This window comes from Labeo rohita, chromosome 2 (genome assembly GCF_022985175.1).
Source record: "Labeo rohita strain BAU-BD-2019 chromosome 2, IGBB_LRoh.1.0, whole genome shotgun sequence".
In the NCBI taxonomy this organism is placed as follows: domain Eukaryota; kingdom Metazoa; phylum Chordata; class Actinopteri; order Cypriniformes; family Cyprinidae; genus Labeo; species Labeo rohita.
The window spans coordinates 4,457,297-4,476,674 of record NC_066870.1 but is presented as its reverse complement, the minus strand read 5'-3'; the positions used below and the strand labels follow the sequence as shown (position 1 = coordinate 4,476,674).

General features: G+C 36.7%; 2 protein-coding genes across 2 annotated transcripts in view; one reads left to right on the top strand and one right to left on the bottom strand.

Moving 5' to 3' along the window:
- The window catches only part of cdc73 (cell division cycle 73, Paf1/RNA polymerase II complex component, homolog (S. cerevisiae)), a 46,084-nt gene that overhangs the window by 19,589 nt on the left and 7,117 nt on the right, over positions 1 to 19,378 (bottom strand). Inside the window, exons 9-10 of the mRNA XM_051135987.1 lie at positions 15,287 to 15,365; positions 13,298 to 13,362 (exon numbers count right to left, since the gene is read on the bottom strand). Coding sequence (XP_050991944.1) covers positions 13,298 to 13,362; positions 15,287 to 15,365 — 144 coding nt within the window. The remainder of the gene's footprint in view (positions 1 to 13,297; positions 13,363 to 15,286; positions 15,366 to 19,378) is intronic.
- On the top strand, positions 4,592 to 10,802 carry LOC127181330 (beta-1,3-galactosyltransferase 2). The gene is made up of 2 exons (XM_051136012.1): positions 4,592 to 5,088; positions 7,977 to 10,802. Exon 2 carries the CDS (start codon positions 8,045 to 8,047, stop codon positions 9,203 to 9,205), a length of 1,161 nt encoding a protein of 386 aa, XP_050991969.1. The 5' UTR covers positions 4,592 to 5,088; positions 7,977 to 8,044; the 3' UTR covers positions 9,206 to 10,802.

Here is a 19,378-nt window from a genome sequence, read left to right as displayed (position 1 = left end):
TAAACGTGGCTAAAGTAAACAAGATCATCATTCCACAGAGAGAAGAGAGGGTGGGGTGAGCAGAGCTCATTTGCATTTAAAGGAACAACCCCTTAGAATGAGATGATTTTTGCAGAGCTCATTTTGACAAGGTAAAAAGTGTGTTGTTTTACTAAACCATTGAGAATTTTTAGTCAAAGTATATTAGAGACTTTTCATTAAGACCCTAAAGAATCATATCAACTTGTGGAAAATGGGCATCTGATGATCCCTTTAAAAATAAAAAAATGTTGCCACATTCAAATAAAGATTTTAAAATACAGGCTAAGTGTCACTAATTAAACAACTATACGTTCAGTCTAAATGTCAGCCTCTTACATGTATGCTTTGCATAATTATTGAATACGTATAAACAGCCTTTAAATTAACAGTGTAGAATAATCGTGGTTGATAGCAGAGCTAGGCAATATGGCAAAAAATTAAAATCCGATTGTAAACATGGACCAATTTGGCTGTTGCACTCCCATTTCTGGGCAGGGTCTCATGCATGAAACGGCATTACAAAATGCGGCACTTAAGTTAAAAGATGTTCACTCCCATCTCCTTTTTTGTTTTTCCTATTCCACTGCCCGCATCGCATCTTTGTCAACACAAAGGCGCATTCTGTGTGAACTCCTAACGTTTCACAGACTTAGGAGCTAGTTTTAAAGTGCTAAAACCCTTTGTGAAATACTCTTAGAATTAAAATGTAAGAGTCCTAAATTTAGGACTGACACGCCTATTATTTTTAGGATTTTCTCCTAAATCAGCGACTGCTTTTAGCCTTACGATGTATTGTCAATAGGTTTTAAGGGAAAACTTTTAGCTGAAAACTTTTACTGCTATTTAGGAGAACTCTAAGTGGTAAGATCAAATGTTTTGTGAATACGGACCCTGGTGAGTAAGCTTTTTATGAATTATTACTATTTCCTGTGGTGACAAACAGAACTGTTTGCAGAAGTGCCACCCTGGCCATTATGTGCCTCACCCATGACACACTTCCTGGCTGTGGCGGTTGTTCATTAACAGTTAATGACATTAATATTAAACTACTGATATGAACTATTAAACGCAGAAACAACACCAAGGTTAACAAACTGAACCTTACTGCAAAGTATTACGCAATAACTTGCTCTCATAAAACAAATGAGTAATACTAATGTAATTTTGGTCATGTTGAATAGGCCCTCGCACCCCGGCTCACCACCACCCGGTGGCTTTAGGAAAACCGCGAACAGTGGGCAATATGGATTTAAAATGGTAAATACAGAAGGAATATGTCAGTCATTTATATGTGCCAAACTTCCTGCTACCAGCTGGCGGTGCTATGACCATACGTGGATACTGGCATGTAGATGTGTTCAGGCCAGCACTTTTATCAAACATATGAAATTTGGTGCAGATTGAACATGATATGTTTGAGTTAGTGCAAAGAATGACGTATTCCGTTGCCAACAGGTGCTGCTACGATTATAACTGAATATTGGCCTTTAGATGTGTTCTTGCCAGGACTCTTACAAAACATATTACAATGAAATAAAATACTAGGAGAGATGATTTGTGGCTTATTGGACCACTGTGCAAACTATTTTCCTACCACATTCCTATCAAGCTTATTACGTTGTTGTCAGCATTAAAAAGTATAATCTGCTTTTTTTCAGTGCAAATTTTGTTTGTAAAGGATAAAAATAAGAGTTCATTTTTGTCAGTTATTTTATCTACGGATCGCTGCATTTCCTACAGATTTCTGCGCATTCGAAACAGAATACAGATGAAGCAGCGCTGTAAGATTACATTTGATTGAATCCATTATTGAGATAGCAACTGCGTGTGTAAATAAGTGTTGTACCTGTTTAAATCATGCTTTCATCTGAAAATATTCAGTATCTAGGAGGAGCAAACAAATTCCTCGAAAACTATCCTCCTAAGCCTCCCGCTCATGTATATTACTGTCAATATAATCATGACATTCTTTCTGATCTCAGTGATCCATCTATATCAAGCTAGCTGACTAGTTTAACATATGAGTTCTTGCTAAATATGCAGTTATATTACGGGCCGTTTGCATGAATTGTACTCGTGATGGAGCGGTAGTGGAGCGCTCCTGGAGCGAGTGAAAACCACAACGCTCCGGCTTTTAAAAAAATCTGCTCCTCGCTCCATTCAAAATCACACCGATCCACTCCATGCTCTGCTCACATACTCTGGTGCAGACTGGACATTGCATGTTTAAGTTAGTGTAAACCAAGCCATTTCCTGTTGCCAGCAGGTGGTGCTATTATTATAATGGAACACTGGCCTTCAGATGTGTTCAGGCTTACTGAACATGTGAAGTTTGGGGCAGATCAGACATTGTATGGCTGAGCTACAGCACCTATTCCCATGGTGAAACACCAAACTTTGTCAGGCCACCACAGACATGCCCTTTAATGAAAACTCAAGATCTTCACAATTTAACATTGCAAAGGCCTTTAGAGTAGACTGACCAAATATAATGTTGATGTCATTAAATCTCTATCAGGAGTTCATTAGAGCATAAAAAAAAAAATGCCACTTCCTGTTGCCAGCAGGTGGCACTATGACTATAACTGAATATGGTCATGGGCATTTGCTCAGGACAGGACTCTTATCAAACATGTGAAGTTTGAGGCAGAACATTGTATGCCTGAATTATAACTTCCTTTTTCCATGACGAAACAAAGTTTGTCGAGCCACTACAGACATGCCCTTCAATGAAAAGTCAAGATCTTCGCAATGTAACATCACAAAGAGCTTTAGATTACACTGAACAAATTTGGTGTTGATCTGTTGAAATCTCTAAGAGGAGTCTGTTTAAATACAATGGCTGAAAATGACAAAAACGGCACAAAACTTGCAGAGGAAATTCAAAATAACAGACTTCCTGTTGGTTTGTTCCTGTTCCACTTCGTACCAGTGGACTTTTTTTGCAGGTAGTGGTGTATTACAAGTGTCCACCAAATTTTGCACATGTATGTGAAAAACAGCTCGAGGGGTACGTCGTTAATTTTACAGGTGGCGCTATTGGGTCATTTTGCCACACCCACTTTTGAAACCCATAAATCAAGTAATTGGATAAATATAATTAATTTTTTGTAGTAATGAAAATAGACCTAAGTAAACAATATAGCCTTTAAAAGAACTTAAAATATATATATATATCCTATATATCCCTATATATCAATGAGGCTATTAATTATTTCAAATAAAGTATCAAAAGCAAGTAATATCAGGGTTTTATTGAACAAAGATTAAAATACATAATGTCTTGTAAAGAACAGCTACAGCCACTGTAATTTCTTGAATATGTGGACATCAAAATGTATAAAAATGTATAAACTCAGAGTTTAAGCTTTTATTTTGAAATCATGATGAACAGTTAGCATATTGAGAAAGATGATGTATTCTCCTCTGTTTACGTCCTTAAAATTTCACAGGTGGCGCTATTGAGCCATTTTGCCACACGCACTTCTGAAACCCATAAATCAAGTAATTGGATAAATATAATTAATTTTTGTAGTAATAAAAAGTAAACAAATGATCCTGTGTTTGCGTAGGTTTATAAATGACTTGCCTTACAAATCTGATGAAATTGCGTACGCTGCGTTCCCAGATGAACGTTATAATAAACCCAAACTCACAACAACATGCAAAGATGGAGTTTAAGAAGCTCCACACAAGTAAATGTATGTGGAGCAGCAATTACTGTGAATGAAGCCGCTCTGAGATGCACGTATGTAACCTGCACGCACGTAAATAATTAAAGCGCATATTAAAAACCTGCATCGCATATATTTATTTAACTGAACTGTAGCATTTGTGAGTTCTTAATAGCATTACGCATTATAATTTTTAAATGGGCGCGCTGGCATTGCTATTTTCAGCAGTCAAAATAAAAGTCTTGAACATACTGGCCAAGCAAAAAAAAAAAAAAAAAAAAAAAAAAAAAAAAAAAACTATTGGCCTTGGTGATATATTGGTCGACCACTAGTCACTAGTGCTAATAAGTAACCAGATAATTGTGAGAACTGGTCCCTAAACTGAAGTGTGACCGTAATTTTTAACCCAGGTATGCATTTAAAGGTTATGCAAAAGCCTCTAAATCCATCTGATGTATTTATTTAAAATGAGCATTTCTTTCTGGATACTTTGTATAGGTTTCCATGTAAGTACTGGTACTTCTGATTGTGCTGAGGCTGGAATTTAGCAAGTTAAATTAAAAGTATTTGATGGACATATACTATGAGTCAGGAGCATTCACTCAGTATCATTATCTCATTTTTGACCAAGATGGCTTTTACATCTGCTGGTTTTGCATCTGAACTCTTCATCTAGTGTTACAATTAAAAGCAATGGCAAATTGGAAGATGTAAAAGAATGTGAATATAAAACGCACTCCTTCCTGCACTAATGCCTGCCTAAAAGGAAGTGTTGCAATATAAACTGATTTAAAATGACCAGGAATCTTCTTGCAGGAAGTGTGTCATCAGCATAATAATCAGCGGGTGGAAGCTTGTCTTTAACCATCTGAAAGGAGAGTCCTCGGTAAAGCGGGTCACATGCATAAAGGGATGAGTGTGTTTAAGGATGTTGACAGAGCCGTGCGCTTGCACATTTTCACCTCCCTTCCCCCAGCTCCTTTTTTTCTAATGATCAGAACAGCAGAGCACAAAAGAGGTAGCCGCACAGCATCATCGCTGTACGTGCAAAGAGACTGAAAATATTCGAGGAGTAGGACTGCACCGTTTTTCCTAGCTCCACATTGCATCACGTCTGAGTCCGTGTTTGATAACAGACAGGCTGGTAACCATCTTAGGAATTTAAATTGTGCATGGGGAAATGCCTAAAGCCATGGCCAAACTGTGAGAGATCATCTGTGCTGCAGGAAATACAGATTCTGCAAATCAAAGAGAAGCAAAGGAGTGGCAAAACACAGGAGGAGGAACAGACTAGAATGGCAGGGGCTATAAAAAGACACAACAGCAAAACACACAGCATCTATCTACAACAGGACTAACGAACAGCAGCCGGCTCACGCGGTCCAAGCGAAAGGTACGTCAAACCAGGCATCTGCACATTTCTAGCTGACATGTTTTATTCCCCCCCAGCATTCCTGACTTTAGAAATAAATATTTTTTTTTTTTTTTTACGTTTTAAACATTAAAATTTACATCGGTCCCTAAGGAAGTACTTACTATTAGCTAGTGACAACACAAAGGCTGTGGTATTCACTAGAAACAGGAGACACCAGTCACTTATGGCCATGTTTACAGCTGGTAATAAAGGGGGACTTTAAGGACAAAAAAAAAAAACAAAAACAAAAAAACAAAAAAAAAAACACAACAACAACATTTCAGAAAAACACCATTAATTTAACATTAAACAAAATTATTTTTTTCCCCTATAACATTAAAGGTTTGCTTTTGAGTTGACATGCAAATGGAAATTTACTGATATTAACAATAAGATCCTGCATTGTTTTCCTGCCGAGCAAAATCTCTCGCTATTGGGCATCACAGATTAAAATTAAAATATTTCATCCAAAAATATATATTCTGTATTAATTTACACTCATGTCATTCATTCCCAAACTGACATGAAATAGAAAAGGTGATCTTTCTGAATATCTTAATTTTATTATGTAAACTTCGATGTACTGATCGTTAAGCAGTACATGATGGTATCAAAAAAAAAACACCGACTTGCAAAGGAAAAGTAAAAAAAATAAAAATAAAATAGAACATAAGTGGTGCATGTGGACTTGTGTTAAACAGATTTTTTTTTTTTTTTGCATGTTACAAGAAGTCAGAGTCCAACTTCAATTCAAGTATAAAGTTATCACGTTGCAGCTCAAGGGCCTTTCTGTTGTTGTGTTTAAACTCTAACATGCAACATTTTCCAGAACTGACGCTTCTGCAAAGTAAACCACTTGAATATACTATCAGCTCAAAGAGGTGCAAAGCTGTTGTTTCTGTACACTGATAACACAAAACTGCTTTCTGGTGTACAAAACCACATACTAACAAATAGGGCTAGGCGATAAAATAATCTTGATATTGTTTTCCTCAATAAAACCATAAGAGTTCAAAGTGGAACGAGTTACTCATTTGAACTGCTCCGCACAAACCATTTATCCACTCGGCTCAATCTCTTTTTGTGATTAAGCTCTAGCATTTATACTAAATGTATTTAGACTACTGTTTTTCATACAAATACATAGAAACCACAGTTATATTTTTACCATGGTACATTGAGGTGTGTGTGGATTTAACTATGGTTATTATGATCTCTCAAAATTATAACTCAAACAGAGAGTAATTAAATTTCACAACAGAAAAATTAGGTTGTTACTGTTTTTGATAATGAACAAATTTACATCTGCATCCTAACTCAAGCTACTACTGTCAACTCAAGCTAGTCAAATGTCACTCATCATAAAGAAATGAAATTTCTCATAAGAAATTAAGAAAATTCTCATAATAAACTAAAAAAAAATTATTCTATTAAGATATTTATTTAAGCATAGGGCTTGAAAAGTTTGAAGTACCCAAAAGCGAGAAGTGTTTGTCATGCTCTGACAATAAAGAGTAGTTTAAAGCCACAATTACCTGGTTTCTACAACTTTCACTTTGAAGTAAAAAAAAACAAAAAAAAAAAAACAACTGCCTTTAAACTTGAGAGAAATACATATTTGAAATTTAATATGATAATTATCAACCGATGTGAAAAATGTTACTGTGATAATTTTTTTGGCCATATCGCCCAGCCCTATTGTCTACTAATTTTCATTCCACTAAATACAACGTGTTAGGAAAAGTAAATAAAAATCATCATCCTTGAGCTGCAGGTGCTGCTGATCATGTGTCAGGTGTTGTTTTCGTATTGAGGCCACAACAAAAAATGTTTTTATAGACATATTATACTATACATTCCTGTTCAATTCAAATTAAAATAATTTTATTTAATTATATCCTAATCAGCATTTAACATGTTTTTCCAATATTTTTGGGACATGCAAGTTAAATATTATTTCAGACATTTAACGACCTCTGACATTTCAGGTTTCTTCGTAAGTAAAAGTAGCACTGCACCATAGTCTGTGCACCCCAATTAGAATTTCACAAAATGAAACAAGAATACCTTGTTCCTCAAAATACTCGGTTCTCCATACGTACAAAGGCTTTCTGTTAAGAGACTCTTTTTGTTAAGACTTGTGCACACAAGATATAGACATATTAGTCAAAATGACAGATTGAAACAGCTTTACTGTTTGATAAATCAGTTTTTGCCAGCGTGGTCCAGAGCAGACATGTGCAACCTCTGGAAACGCCTACTCGGTTTATCAAGGTGTACGAATAAATCCATTTATGTAATAGTGGGCCATTAAGATTTTATGCTATTAACAGCCGAATGAATGAAAGTATTCTCTAACTTATGGATTTTCATTTGGTTATTCCTATTTTGTAAGAACTTAGTGTTGTCTCATTAGCTTTATATTTTTATTTGAAGCTTGACAGATGCCAACAACATGAGATGAGTCCAAATGTGGTTAGTCTGTGGCATGTTGCATGAAGCTAGCTCAACAAACTGAGTTTCAAAATAGGTTTAGAGCTGACAAGACCAAACAAGTTCAACCTGGTATATATCACAAAGCTGGATATAAACGTTCTCGGTCAACTCAGAGTTGGTGCCAAATTTAAGGCTATAAAAAGTCTTAAATACCTTACATGGTACGGATTAATGCAAAAGGCTATGATTTCACTGAATAAACATAAGCGCTGCATACATGCTTTCCAATTTTATCGATTAATTCAAATTTAATGTTTTGCCATGATTTTATTTTTTAGAAGTCTCGTGATTTTAAACCGAAATGAACAAACGTTAGAATTAGACAGTTTGAGAATATGCCAATGATAAATGCTCCATTTTTTTATTTGCAGGTTTTCACATATCTGGGCTCGACGTTTACTCCAAAAGGCTTGGCAAATCCAACGAACTCAAAGAGATCATGCGATGGAGGTGGAGGCACAGGCACAGATACTGCAGCGTCATCCTTTTCCTCATTGCGCTCGTGTTTGCGGGAGGCTTCGTTTTTCACGGTCACTGGCCCAGTCAAAACAGCCAGGAGATGTCTGCTGCTCAAGAGTCCCAAACCATGAAAACCATCTCCAACTTCACCTTGATGAATCTAATCAAGTTGAAGGAGCTCAAAGAGTCCCCTACACCAGGAACCTCAAATGAAGATGATGCAATTTTGCAGCAGGAGTTGGAAAACTTCTTGAACATCAGTTCGAACGAAGAGATGACAGTGGCGAAGATACTTAAAGACGAGCCTTACAAGTACATCCGTAACGAGCCGCACGCATGTCTGCTGCGAGCTCCTTTCTTAGTGCTTTTGATTGCAGTTGAGCCCAAAAAAACGGACGCCAGGGACGCCATCAGGAAAACGTGGGCTAATGACAATGTGGCTGGGGGTTTGGGTTTCGTCCGGCTTTTTCTCCTAGGTGTAAATCGAGACACCCAAAGAAATGGCAGCGAACTGCAGCACACAATAGAAGAAGAAAGTCATCGCTATCATGATATCATCCAGCAAGATTACAGGGATGTTTACAACAACCTCACCCTGAAAACGCTGATGGGGATGTACTGGATCACAAAGTATTGTCCCGAGGCCAAATACGTTATGAAGACAGACAGTGACATGTTTGTCAACACCGAACACCTCATAGAAAAACTTTTAAAGCCCAAAGGGGAACTCACACAGAAGTATTTCACAGGACTTCACATGTCAGGCTACTCCCCAAACCGAAACAAAGAGAGTAAATGGTATATGCCCCCAGAAGTGTACCCTGGCAGGCGATACCCCACCTTTTGTTCTGGGACTGGATACGTCTTCTCAGGTGATGTGGCTCAAAGAATATATGTGGTATCTCTGACCATACCCAGACTGCATTTAGAAGATGTTTACGTGGGTTTATGTCTAGCTAAATTAAAGATAGAGCCAGCTCCGCCACCAAATAACCTGCTGTTCAATCACTGGCGAGTGCCCTACTCCAGCTGTAGGTACAGGAACCTGATCACCTCTCATGGGCTTCACCCCAATGAGCTGATTCAGTACTGGCAGCACCTGCAGAGCAACAAGCACAATCCCTGCCAAATGTCAGGGTAGAAAGTTCAATGAACAGATTTCATCTGCTTTGGAGACAAACTTTTTACGTTTTTTGGGAGACTCTGTCAAATGTAACCGATTAAAGTGTGTTCTAAGGGTTCTGGACAACCCTACCTATGTTTTCTGATTACCATTTCATCATTACTGTAATTACTTAATGACCTTCACAAGCCTGACTAATTAAATTTGTATAAAGTATTCAGTTGTAGGGCTGTCAAACGGTACCGTCCATTTCTCACTCACATTTGAGCGCTGTCGAACCGAGCGCTCACAAATAAGCACAACGGAAGCGTGCAGATGTATTAGGGATCCGCTGACACACGTGGCTTTCAAATGCTCCCATTGTGCTTATTTGTGAGCGCTCGGTGAGGAGCGTGAAGCGCTTATCATCGGAGCCAATCACAGTCATGTCTGTTGAGCGCATGAACACTATGGCCAATCAGCGATGTTTAAAAATCGGCTCAACAGCGCTCAAATGTGAGCGGGAAATAGACGTTTTTATAATTTCTGAACCGAAAATACCGAACCTGGTACCGTTTGACAGCCCTATTCAGTTGTGGTTTAAATATTTTTGGATTAATCTTATAGGATTGTAAATAAACAGATAAAGGTCTTCAAGTAGGGATGCGCAGTATGCCGGTACTGGAAAATATATATTATAGTATATTATTATATTATATTATTATATTACAAACAGTTCGATATCATCATTTTGCACAGTCTGGTATTTCATGCGCTGCTGTTCCAAAGTTCACCTGTAGGCGGCAATACTTCCCAAATTGCTGCGAAATCGGTAAATGTGACAACAGAACAATACAATGGATCATCAAACGGATGAAATCCATCAACGCGCCCGAAACTAATAAATAAAGACAACAGCAGAAGTGAAATATGGTATTATTTTGAAAACAAAACAGATGATAAAGGTGAACGAACTGACCTGCATGCAAGCGCTGCTATAAATCGTACACAGGCAATACATCAAATCTTGCCAAGCGTTTGATCTTTTACGCAAATTTAGAGATCGACAGGCGAGTGCATCATTCATGAGTTTTACATTAACTTTTATTCACAGAGGCCGACAGTAGTGAAGTATTTTTACTTTACTTAAGTAAATTTAAAGGAGAACTCCACTTCCAGAACAACAATTTACAAATAATTTACTCACCCCCTTGTCATCCAAGATGCTCATGTCTTTCTGTCTTCAGTCTAGGGATGTAACGACTACCGGTTTGACAATAAATCATGATAAAATTCCCCACGGTTAGTATTACTGTTTCGTATTTTAATCATCATTAAAACAGTATTTGATTACCGTGATTTGAACAACTAATGATAAATAAATACTGTACAGCATAAAGCACAGTTTTAAGTAACAGTCTCACTTGTGCGCACAGTTTTGTGTGGAAAGATGGCGGATGTTTTAAAGGGTGCTAAGGGCATAGGCGCCAATCCCCACGGAAAAACACGAGATAGTCTCCGTTCATTTTAAGCAATAAAAAAAAAAAAAAAATACATTGCAACTTATGACTTCATTCTCGTTTTCATAGTTCATTTGAAGCCGTTTCTGGCGTTATTTTAATGGTAAATGTCAAGAGTGCATTATTGTATGGGAGGGTGGCAGCAGGAATCCACTCGACTTGCAGCAGGCTTCCTCTCCCATAAAAATAGTGATCATGGCTTTGCGCTTCCTCAGATATTAAGTGTGCGCCCTCAAACATTGTCCTGTGTGCGCGCGAATAAGTGTTTATTTTAAACAGGTATTTATTAAATCATTTTATTTAGTGAAGCGCAACCCTCAAAGAAAGAACATGTGTATTATTTGGTAACTAATGTATTTGCAGCCTATGTGTTTCACTTCGCAATTTGGGGTTGGGCACCCACCGGCAGAAACATAAATCGGGAATTATATTGAATATATGAATTAATGAATTATGTGAATGTACCTCTGAAGGTTCTGATTGTCTTCAGAAAAGATTCGATGGCATTTTTTCACCTTCGCTCCATGTAATATCTACAGTAGTGTTCATGACGCAATGCTGCTTTATCCACGGAGTTCACGGAAACAGCTGTAACTCAGCTTTTCCTTAAGTGCCATCTAGTGTCATTTACATTCAGTTTGTGTGCTGTTTTTGTCTGGCCAAAAACAGACCGAATTGTCATGCCCTTGCTGTAGCCTATATTTTGACCAGTTGATGAAAAACAAGCTTAAGTGGATTCTACACATTTAAACAAGCCAGACCAGTTATCTAGATTTGTTATGGAATATAATAATTTATTAAATCAATTATCATTTTGACTTAACCCTATTCTTTATTTAAAGGCTGAAATGTGAGGTTTATCTTTTTATGAAACTTTTTCACAGGTTTATTTGAAAAGTTACATTCGATAATTGAACATTAGTTAAACTATTGTCAATCATGTTGTCATTTAAAATCCGGACATCATTGGTAGGCTACTGCTGTTGTTTTAGTGATTATGCAAATAAAAAGTTGTTTTATTTGTTGATTGTTGATTTTAAATATAAAACTTGGTGAAGTGATTTGTGTGTCAGTATATTTTGAACATTTTCAGTACATTTTAACAATACCGTGATAATACTGATAACCGTGATCATTTTGGTCACTATAATCATGATCAGACATTTTCATACTGTTACATCCCTATTTCATTCATGAAGAAATTATGTTTTTTTGAGGAAAGCATTTCAGGATTTTTGTGCGACTGAACAAATCCCTCCCTGAGAAGATTCGTTTTTCCTGAGTCACATTAAAGATTCATTCAAAATGAGCGAATCGCTCAAGAACGACCCATGGATGCGCATCCCAGAACCTGTGCTACACAAGCTTTTGTGCTTAAAAAGTATACCGATTTTTATTTTTCGAAAACAATGACTGATTGTGTCGCTAGATAAGACCTTTCTTCCTCGGCTGGGTTCATTTAGAGCCCTTTGAAGCTGCATTTAAACTACATTTTGGAAGTTTAAAATCGGGGCACCAATGAAGTCCATTATATGGAGAAAAATGCTAAAAAAAAAAAATTTCCTCAAAAAACAATTTCTTCACAACTGAAGACAGAAACACATGAACATCTTGGATGACAAGAAGGTGAGTAAATTATTTGTGAACTGTTGTTCTGGAAGTGGAGTTCTCCTTTAAAAGTGTTTCTCCATGTTAGAAGAAAAAAAAATAAAAAAAAAAGCAAGAAAAGCTTGATGTTTAGCAGGAACTATACATTTTGTATAGTGATATAGTGTTCTTGTCAAGTAAGTTTTATTCATTAAATAAAATAAGTATTGTATAAAATTTCATACCAATATTGTCCCTTATAACAGGTAGTATAACAAGCCTATATCCAAAGCTTAATCGTGAAACACAACTTTTCAATTTTATTTGACTTAAGTCCCAAAAAAAAAAAAAAAATCCCTCATTTTGGTGATCGTGCAAGTGCACATTTCTCTGAACCGGCCGTAAATGACATTAAAACAAACATGCAAATATAACATTCATATGACAGCAATCAAGCATAGCCTTTGTAAAAATATAAAGCAAAACATAAACGTGGCAAAATAAATAATAATTGACTCACATCCCTACTAAGCTCAAACAATATTCATCATTCACTGGTGTATGACAGGAGTAAGGATTAAACAAAACTTTGACCTTCAACTGCTTTGATATAAATTAGTCCAAGAATGAAGTGAATTACAACGTATGCAACCGTGAAACATCTGCTAGAGCACTATGGACCAAGTTGCAATTTTAACTAAGAGACAAAACAAACCAGACAGTTAACAATGTGTCATACACTGCACATACAGTTCAAGAGTTACTAACTCATCCCAGGGAACATTTTCAAATAAAGCCAGAGACCCAAAACTCATACGCAAACAAAGAAACAGGAAAAGCTTAGATTTGGCCATCAACACAATCATGTTTTGACAATCCTAGACATTAACTTGCCAAAGGATTTGAATAATTAATCCTATGAATAAACCAGTTTGTTTGCTTCACAAACTGACGTCTCATTGCTGACTGTTTCTATGGCACAAATATACCAAAAACAAACAGGGCGTAAATCATATGAACTCACCGTCACAGACTTCAGCGTCATGCCGTGATAGGTCCCCATCGTGTCAATTTTGAAACCCTCCGTTTCTGTAAAAAAACAAACAAACAAAAAAAATTTCTAAATCATTTACCCATGTGATGAGTTTCTAAATCATTAACAGTTCTTAAAATCTTTTTTTTTTCTTTTTTCATAAACCGATAACATGAGAAGGGTCTGGCTGCAGACATGCACCTGCACTCTCAGACAACTGCACTTCCGGACGTGACGTCACTTGCAGTTGATTTTATTTTTACTTTATTTTAGTTATTTATTTATTTTTTTAATTGAATCTCTCAACATTTTACAACAGTAGCCAGGTGGTGAAGACAGTTGCAATCCACACAAATTGTGCGTGTTGCCAGTGGAGACAAGAAGCTGTGTTGGTTAAACGATTAAAACTAATTTAGCATAACATACAGGGTCCTGCAAGTCATCTGTAGGAGATAAAAACAAGACCCGCAAATCCGTGGCCACAGAACAGCAGAATATGAACGAATATGAATATGAAGCAGAATAGGAATGAGAGAATATGAAGTCTCTTGTTAAGCGTTTTCCTCCCGTAGACAAACATTAACACTTAATATGGCTCAATGTATTAAGATGCAATTAAAAGATCAAATTCGATATACAGTTTATTAATATAATGTATATGTAGGCTATATAGTGTTTTCCTTCGCCAAACGTGGCATAATGTGGCATAACGGATTAAGATGATAAAGACTAAACCCAATATTCTCCTATTCATTATTAAAACAACTACACACAAGCAGGTGAGCCCAGAATAAACGCAACGCCGCGTAAATTCGCATTTTCCCATAAAGAATAATCTCTACAGCTGTTTTATATCATTGTCTTTTGTTTATATTGATTTTCTATGGGAGGAAAACGTCTATTTAACGCACTGCGTTCTGGGCTCATCTGCTTGCCTATACAGAGTTGGTCCTTTTAATATCACATCATGCCTTTCTTATGGCGCGTTCATATCTGCTGGTATATCATTTGACAACAGTAAGGTTTATATTGAATTTGGTCTTTATCATCTTGGTCCATTTTGCCACATTAAGCGTTTGCTGGGCAAGTATAAAAGTGAAAGTTTGCGCATTCATGGCCATATGCTTGCCTTGAAGTACATTAAATTAATAAACTATATAACAAATTTGATCGTTTAATGGCACTTAATGCATCTTAATACATTAAGCCATATCAAGTGTTAATGGTTTTCTACGGGAGGAAAAAGCTTAACGAGAGACTTTGCGCATTGCGTTCATATTCTGCTGTTCTGTGGCCACAGATTTGCGGGTCATGTTTTTATTTCTTACAGATGACTTGCAGGACCCTGTACGTTATGCTATTAAATTAGTTTTAATCGCTTAACGACCACAGCGTCTTGTCTCCATTGGCAACATGCACCGTTTGTGTGGATTGCAAGTGACGTCGCAGGTAGCTCAGAGTGCAGGTGGCGATTGCGAGTGATATTGTAATTTAGTTTCTTTTTTCTTGTCTTTACCACCTGGCTACTGTTGTAAAATGTTGAGAGATTCAATAAAAAAAAAATAATAATAATAATAATAAAATAAAGCAAAAATAAAATCGACTGCAAATGACGTCACTTCCGGAAGTGCAGTTGTCTGAGAGTGCAGGCGTCTGAGAGTGCAGGTGCAGATGTCTGCAGCCAGACCCTATTGGATAATACACTTGACCTCTTCAAAGAGTCATCAACAATGGCAGTCGGGTTGCAACAATAAAATTACAATTTAAAAAGAAAAGTATTTTCTTCTAATAGCTGTTCTTCTTTTCTAAAAGTGTGACTTCTACATTTCCTAGATCAGCTTCCCAACCTGTGGGTCAGAAACCCCAAAGAAGTTCTCAATAAGGTTTTTTTTTTTTTTTTTTTTTTTTTTTTTAAATTGTAATAAGTTACCATTTGGTCCCCTCAAAGGTCAAAACTACTGCTGGTGAAGTCCAACTCACCTTCTTTTCCTTTGAATCGCTCCTGATCGTATCTGTTGTAGGCAGCTGGGACTGGCTGTTTATTTCTTATTGCTGGATCCTATGGGGAAGATAAAGCACACAAGATACAAGATAAAGCAGATGTTTTATTATTATTTTTTTATTAGATACACATGTATGGGAGAAGGCTACGTGACTCAAAAGATGCTGTATAGGCCTTCATTTTTTTCTGCAGTGTTATGGCTAAAGTATCAATCTACTTTGTTGTTCACTGTGCTTTTGCTGCTGTTTTTTAAACCAGGCGTTTTCAAACTGGGGTCTGCAAAATAATTTGCATTTTTCAGACGCGTTTTATTATTTTCTGAAACGCGCTATGATTTATATTCCAAAGTGACTTTTATTATGCATTTAAATGTCAAATAAACAATATATGTCAACACTTAAAAAGCAGGCACATCAAGGTTTCTACAAATATATTTCTCATGTCTGCGTGACAAGTAGACAGTATTGTTTTTCTTCGTTTCAGGAAGAGTTTCACAGAGACCAAGATGGCAAGCGCATTTTGTTTGTTCTCTTTATTTTACAAAAGCACAATGTTTCACTTTTTTTTTTTTTGAAGGTACACAAATAAAAATAGACTGTTTTGAATGATATGTTGTTCTTATCTGACAGATATCACATCTTTTTGCTGATATTATAAGGAAATCATGTGTTCACGCCGGCACCTCTCACGCACATGCAACATATCAGTTCTAGCATTGCAAACTTGACATCACAGCCTCTTTGTCATCAAACTAAATGAGACCGCTAAACAAAGGCATTTGGTGACTCAATTCAAAAAACTCAAAAAAACAAAAAAAAAAAAACTCAAAAAAAAAAAAAAAAAAAAAACAACACAAAACCAGTGTGCCAAATTTCACAACTTCCATAGACTTTCAGAGCGGAAGAAAAAGAAAGCTAACGGATACAATAGGTGCCATCGCACTTTCAGTGCTTGGCCCCTAATAAATGTTTGTAATGAACGGCACTACATTTTATTTTTATTTTATACATATATGCATTTATTTTTGTTCAATTTTGAATGCCATTAAATGTATTCATTTTTGTTTTTTCCTGACTGGGAGCAGCTTTCAGGAAAATATGGAAAATTTAGTTATATTATGCTGTAGTACATTTACAACGGGGACCATTTGCACCAATAAAACAATCACATTATGTTCATTACTCCCACTCTCATTAAACTTTAGCCTTAACTACTGTTATAATTATGAGGGGGTCCTTGGAAAATGGTAAATGGTAAAATGCTGCTGTTGTTGTTGTCGTCAATCGGTTCGCTCTTTGAGGACCCCAGTTTAGACGTTTTGGTTACTAAATTTTAGAGAGTTGTCACAAAATTTCTGTCCTTGCATATATGTAATTTCAGTGTTTGCTGACTTTAATGAGAAACCAAATTATGGAAAATAGGAACAACAGCAGCAAATAGTGTTTACCCTGTGGAGATTCCCGATCGTATTTCACATCACTATATCCTTACTAGAAGGCAGGAAAAGGATGACGAGAGGTTCATCCTTAAAGCTAAAAAACACACATCGTCATATGACACCACAAATCATTTTTACAAGCACAATTCCAGAAAGGACAAGGCATGGAGTTTAATTGTAGGAGTTGTATGAGTGGTAGGGGTGCTCCGATTGATCGGCTACCGATCATTATCGGCCGATAATCCCTTGGGGATGTTTCTAAAATGGCCAATCTCATAAACTGATCTAAAGCTGATGGCGCGCCTGCCGTGAGAGTTTTGGTACAACATGCAGCGGTCTCAGGCGCTTTTCGGCACGAGTAAAACAATTATAATGCTTATGGTGAGGGACAATTCATATTTCTTCATTTAATAACTTATAAAGTCATTTGAAAACCTTATGTGAGATGTAATTTCACAAACAGCATGCGTGAATGACCACGCTCTCTCTCTCTCACTCTCAAAAGTGTGCAAATGACTTCCAGTCACCACATCGCCTCTGACTAGAAGCGAGCTGCACAGTTGATGCAGGAATTCTTACTTGCACAATAGAATCAGTGTCACATCATTGCTAAAGTGTGTAAACTGCATTTCTTTTTAATTCTTTCCAGTGTTTAACCATTCAACGCTCATGCGCTCTCCTGGAGACTGGGCGCTCATGCACACTTGAAGTGCAAAAACATAACGTCACGATCACATACCTCCGTCTGCCATAGCGTATTTTTTCCGCACTCATGCTAACGGATTTAATAATGTAAATATTTCTACATGATTAATAGGAGGCTTTAAAAAGATCGGTATCGGTGATTGGATCGGCAGATACAGCTTCCTGTGATCGCCGATCAGTGATCTGCCTCAAAAATCCTGATCGGAGCACCTCTAATGAGTGGAATTAATATAATTAAACCTGACACATTTAGTCAAGCATGTAAGAACACAAACAAATCAAGAAAAACAACGTCGAACAGGCAGATCACGTGGTCTCGCGAATCCTGTCACTTCGCTTCTGAAACACTTCTGGTGTAAGTTGGCACCGCGTGAAGGATGGAACAAAACCTCATGGGAGCCATAAAGTGCCGCAGATGTGTGCAGTGTAAATAAGGGGTTAGAGCATTCAATGCAATCAATCAAAGAAGTCCATTAAAAAAAAAAAAAAATTCAGATGTAACCATTAACATTTTCAATAGTAACTAATTTACACATTTTTCTCAGTAACTGTAACTAATTACAATTACATTTATTTTGTAATTAATAGAGGTCGACCGATATTGGATTTTACCGATACCGATAACTAGGTTGGACCACACTGGCCGATACCGATTAATTGACCGATAGTTTTTAAAATGGATACTGAACGGAAAATAAATAGTGCTCTACAATTTAAAAAAAAAAAAAAAAAAAAAAAAAAAAATTAGCCTACTGAACCATACTTTGTAAATTAATAAAAAATATTATGATTAATTATATATTGACCATTATCGTTAGTTAATTGTTCATTAATATTAACAAAAGCAACTAACATTTTTTTAATATATCAGTAAATGTTGAAGTTAACACTAAGGAAAAACACTTCTATTCTACAGCTTTTTAATCAGTCTTAATGTTACAAATAGACTCGCATTGTAAAGTGTTACCATTACATCAACAATCAAGCTAAAGATGGCCATCTTTAACTATCTATACAAGGTACACAGTATTGAAACTGCATACATATGGATATTGTGTACTTTCACAATTTAACTGCTTCTATTCTAGAACATTTGTGGTTATCTAATTTAAATATTAAAATAATTAGTCACACAATGGGTAAAAGTGCAGCGCCATCTAGAAGAACTCGCAGCTATCCGGTATCACACACACTGGACGCGTCGCATTCAGTTCAAGCGGCGGTCTACAAGACTTTATTTGATCACCAAACGGGCAAAAGTATACTGCTGTCTTTTCTCCACTACTGCAGCATCTAGTCAACAAATTCATCACTTTGTAATGACATGAAAACATGCACTACAGTATACTGTACACACCGTTTCGTTGTCAACGTTTTAAATCCGCCTTTGAAGTGTCCCGCTCTGTGCAGCGCACAGTGTCACATGTCTAAACAAACGGCACGTGCTGTCAGTGATTTCCGCCACTAGAGGCTGCTCCCGTGCTGTATAACAAAGACTATAGGAACTTTGCTGTATAATGAGGAAATTCTGAGCCGCTCCAGCAACGGACCCGACCCGGAAAAACTATCGGCATGGATTTTAGCAGATAGTCAATAGCTCCGCCAATCAACTATCGGTGCCGATTAATCGGCAAAACCGATACATCGGTCGACCTCTAGTAACTAAATTACGTAATTCTGTTACATGTAAAAAGTTACTCCCCTACATTGGTCATTACATGCAAACTGTTAGATCTATAGTTGTCTCAAACTGTCAATCATATTTCTATACATTTCTATTTTTTGTAATTTGCCATGCATTGCGCAGGTGAATCTTGACTTTTACTAATAAAGAGAATGTATATCAACCAATGATAAACCAGTTCTCTGAAATTCCTCATATAGGGCTGCACGCAAATGCAAAGATCTGCCTAAGGGCTAACTCCCG

Bases quoted from the DNA above. Each gene is read 5' to 3' on its own strand.
- LOC127181330 (XM_051136012.1), top strand. From the start codon at position 8,045: ATGCGATGGAGGTGGAGGCACAGGCACAGATACTGCAGCGTCATCCTT.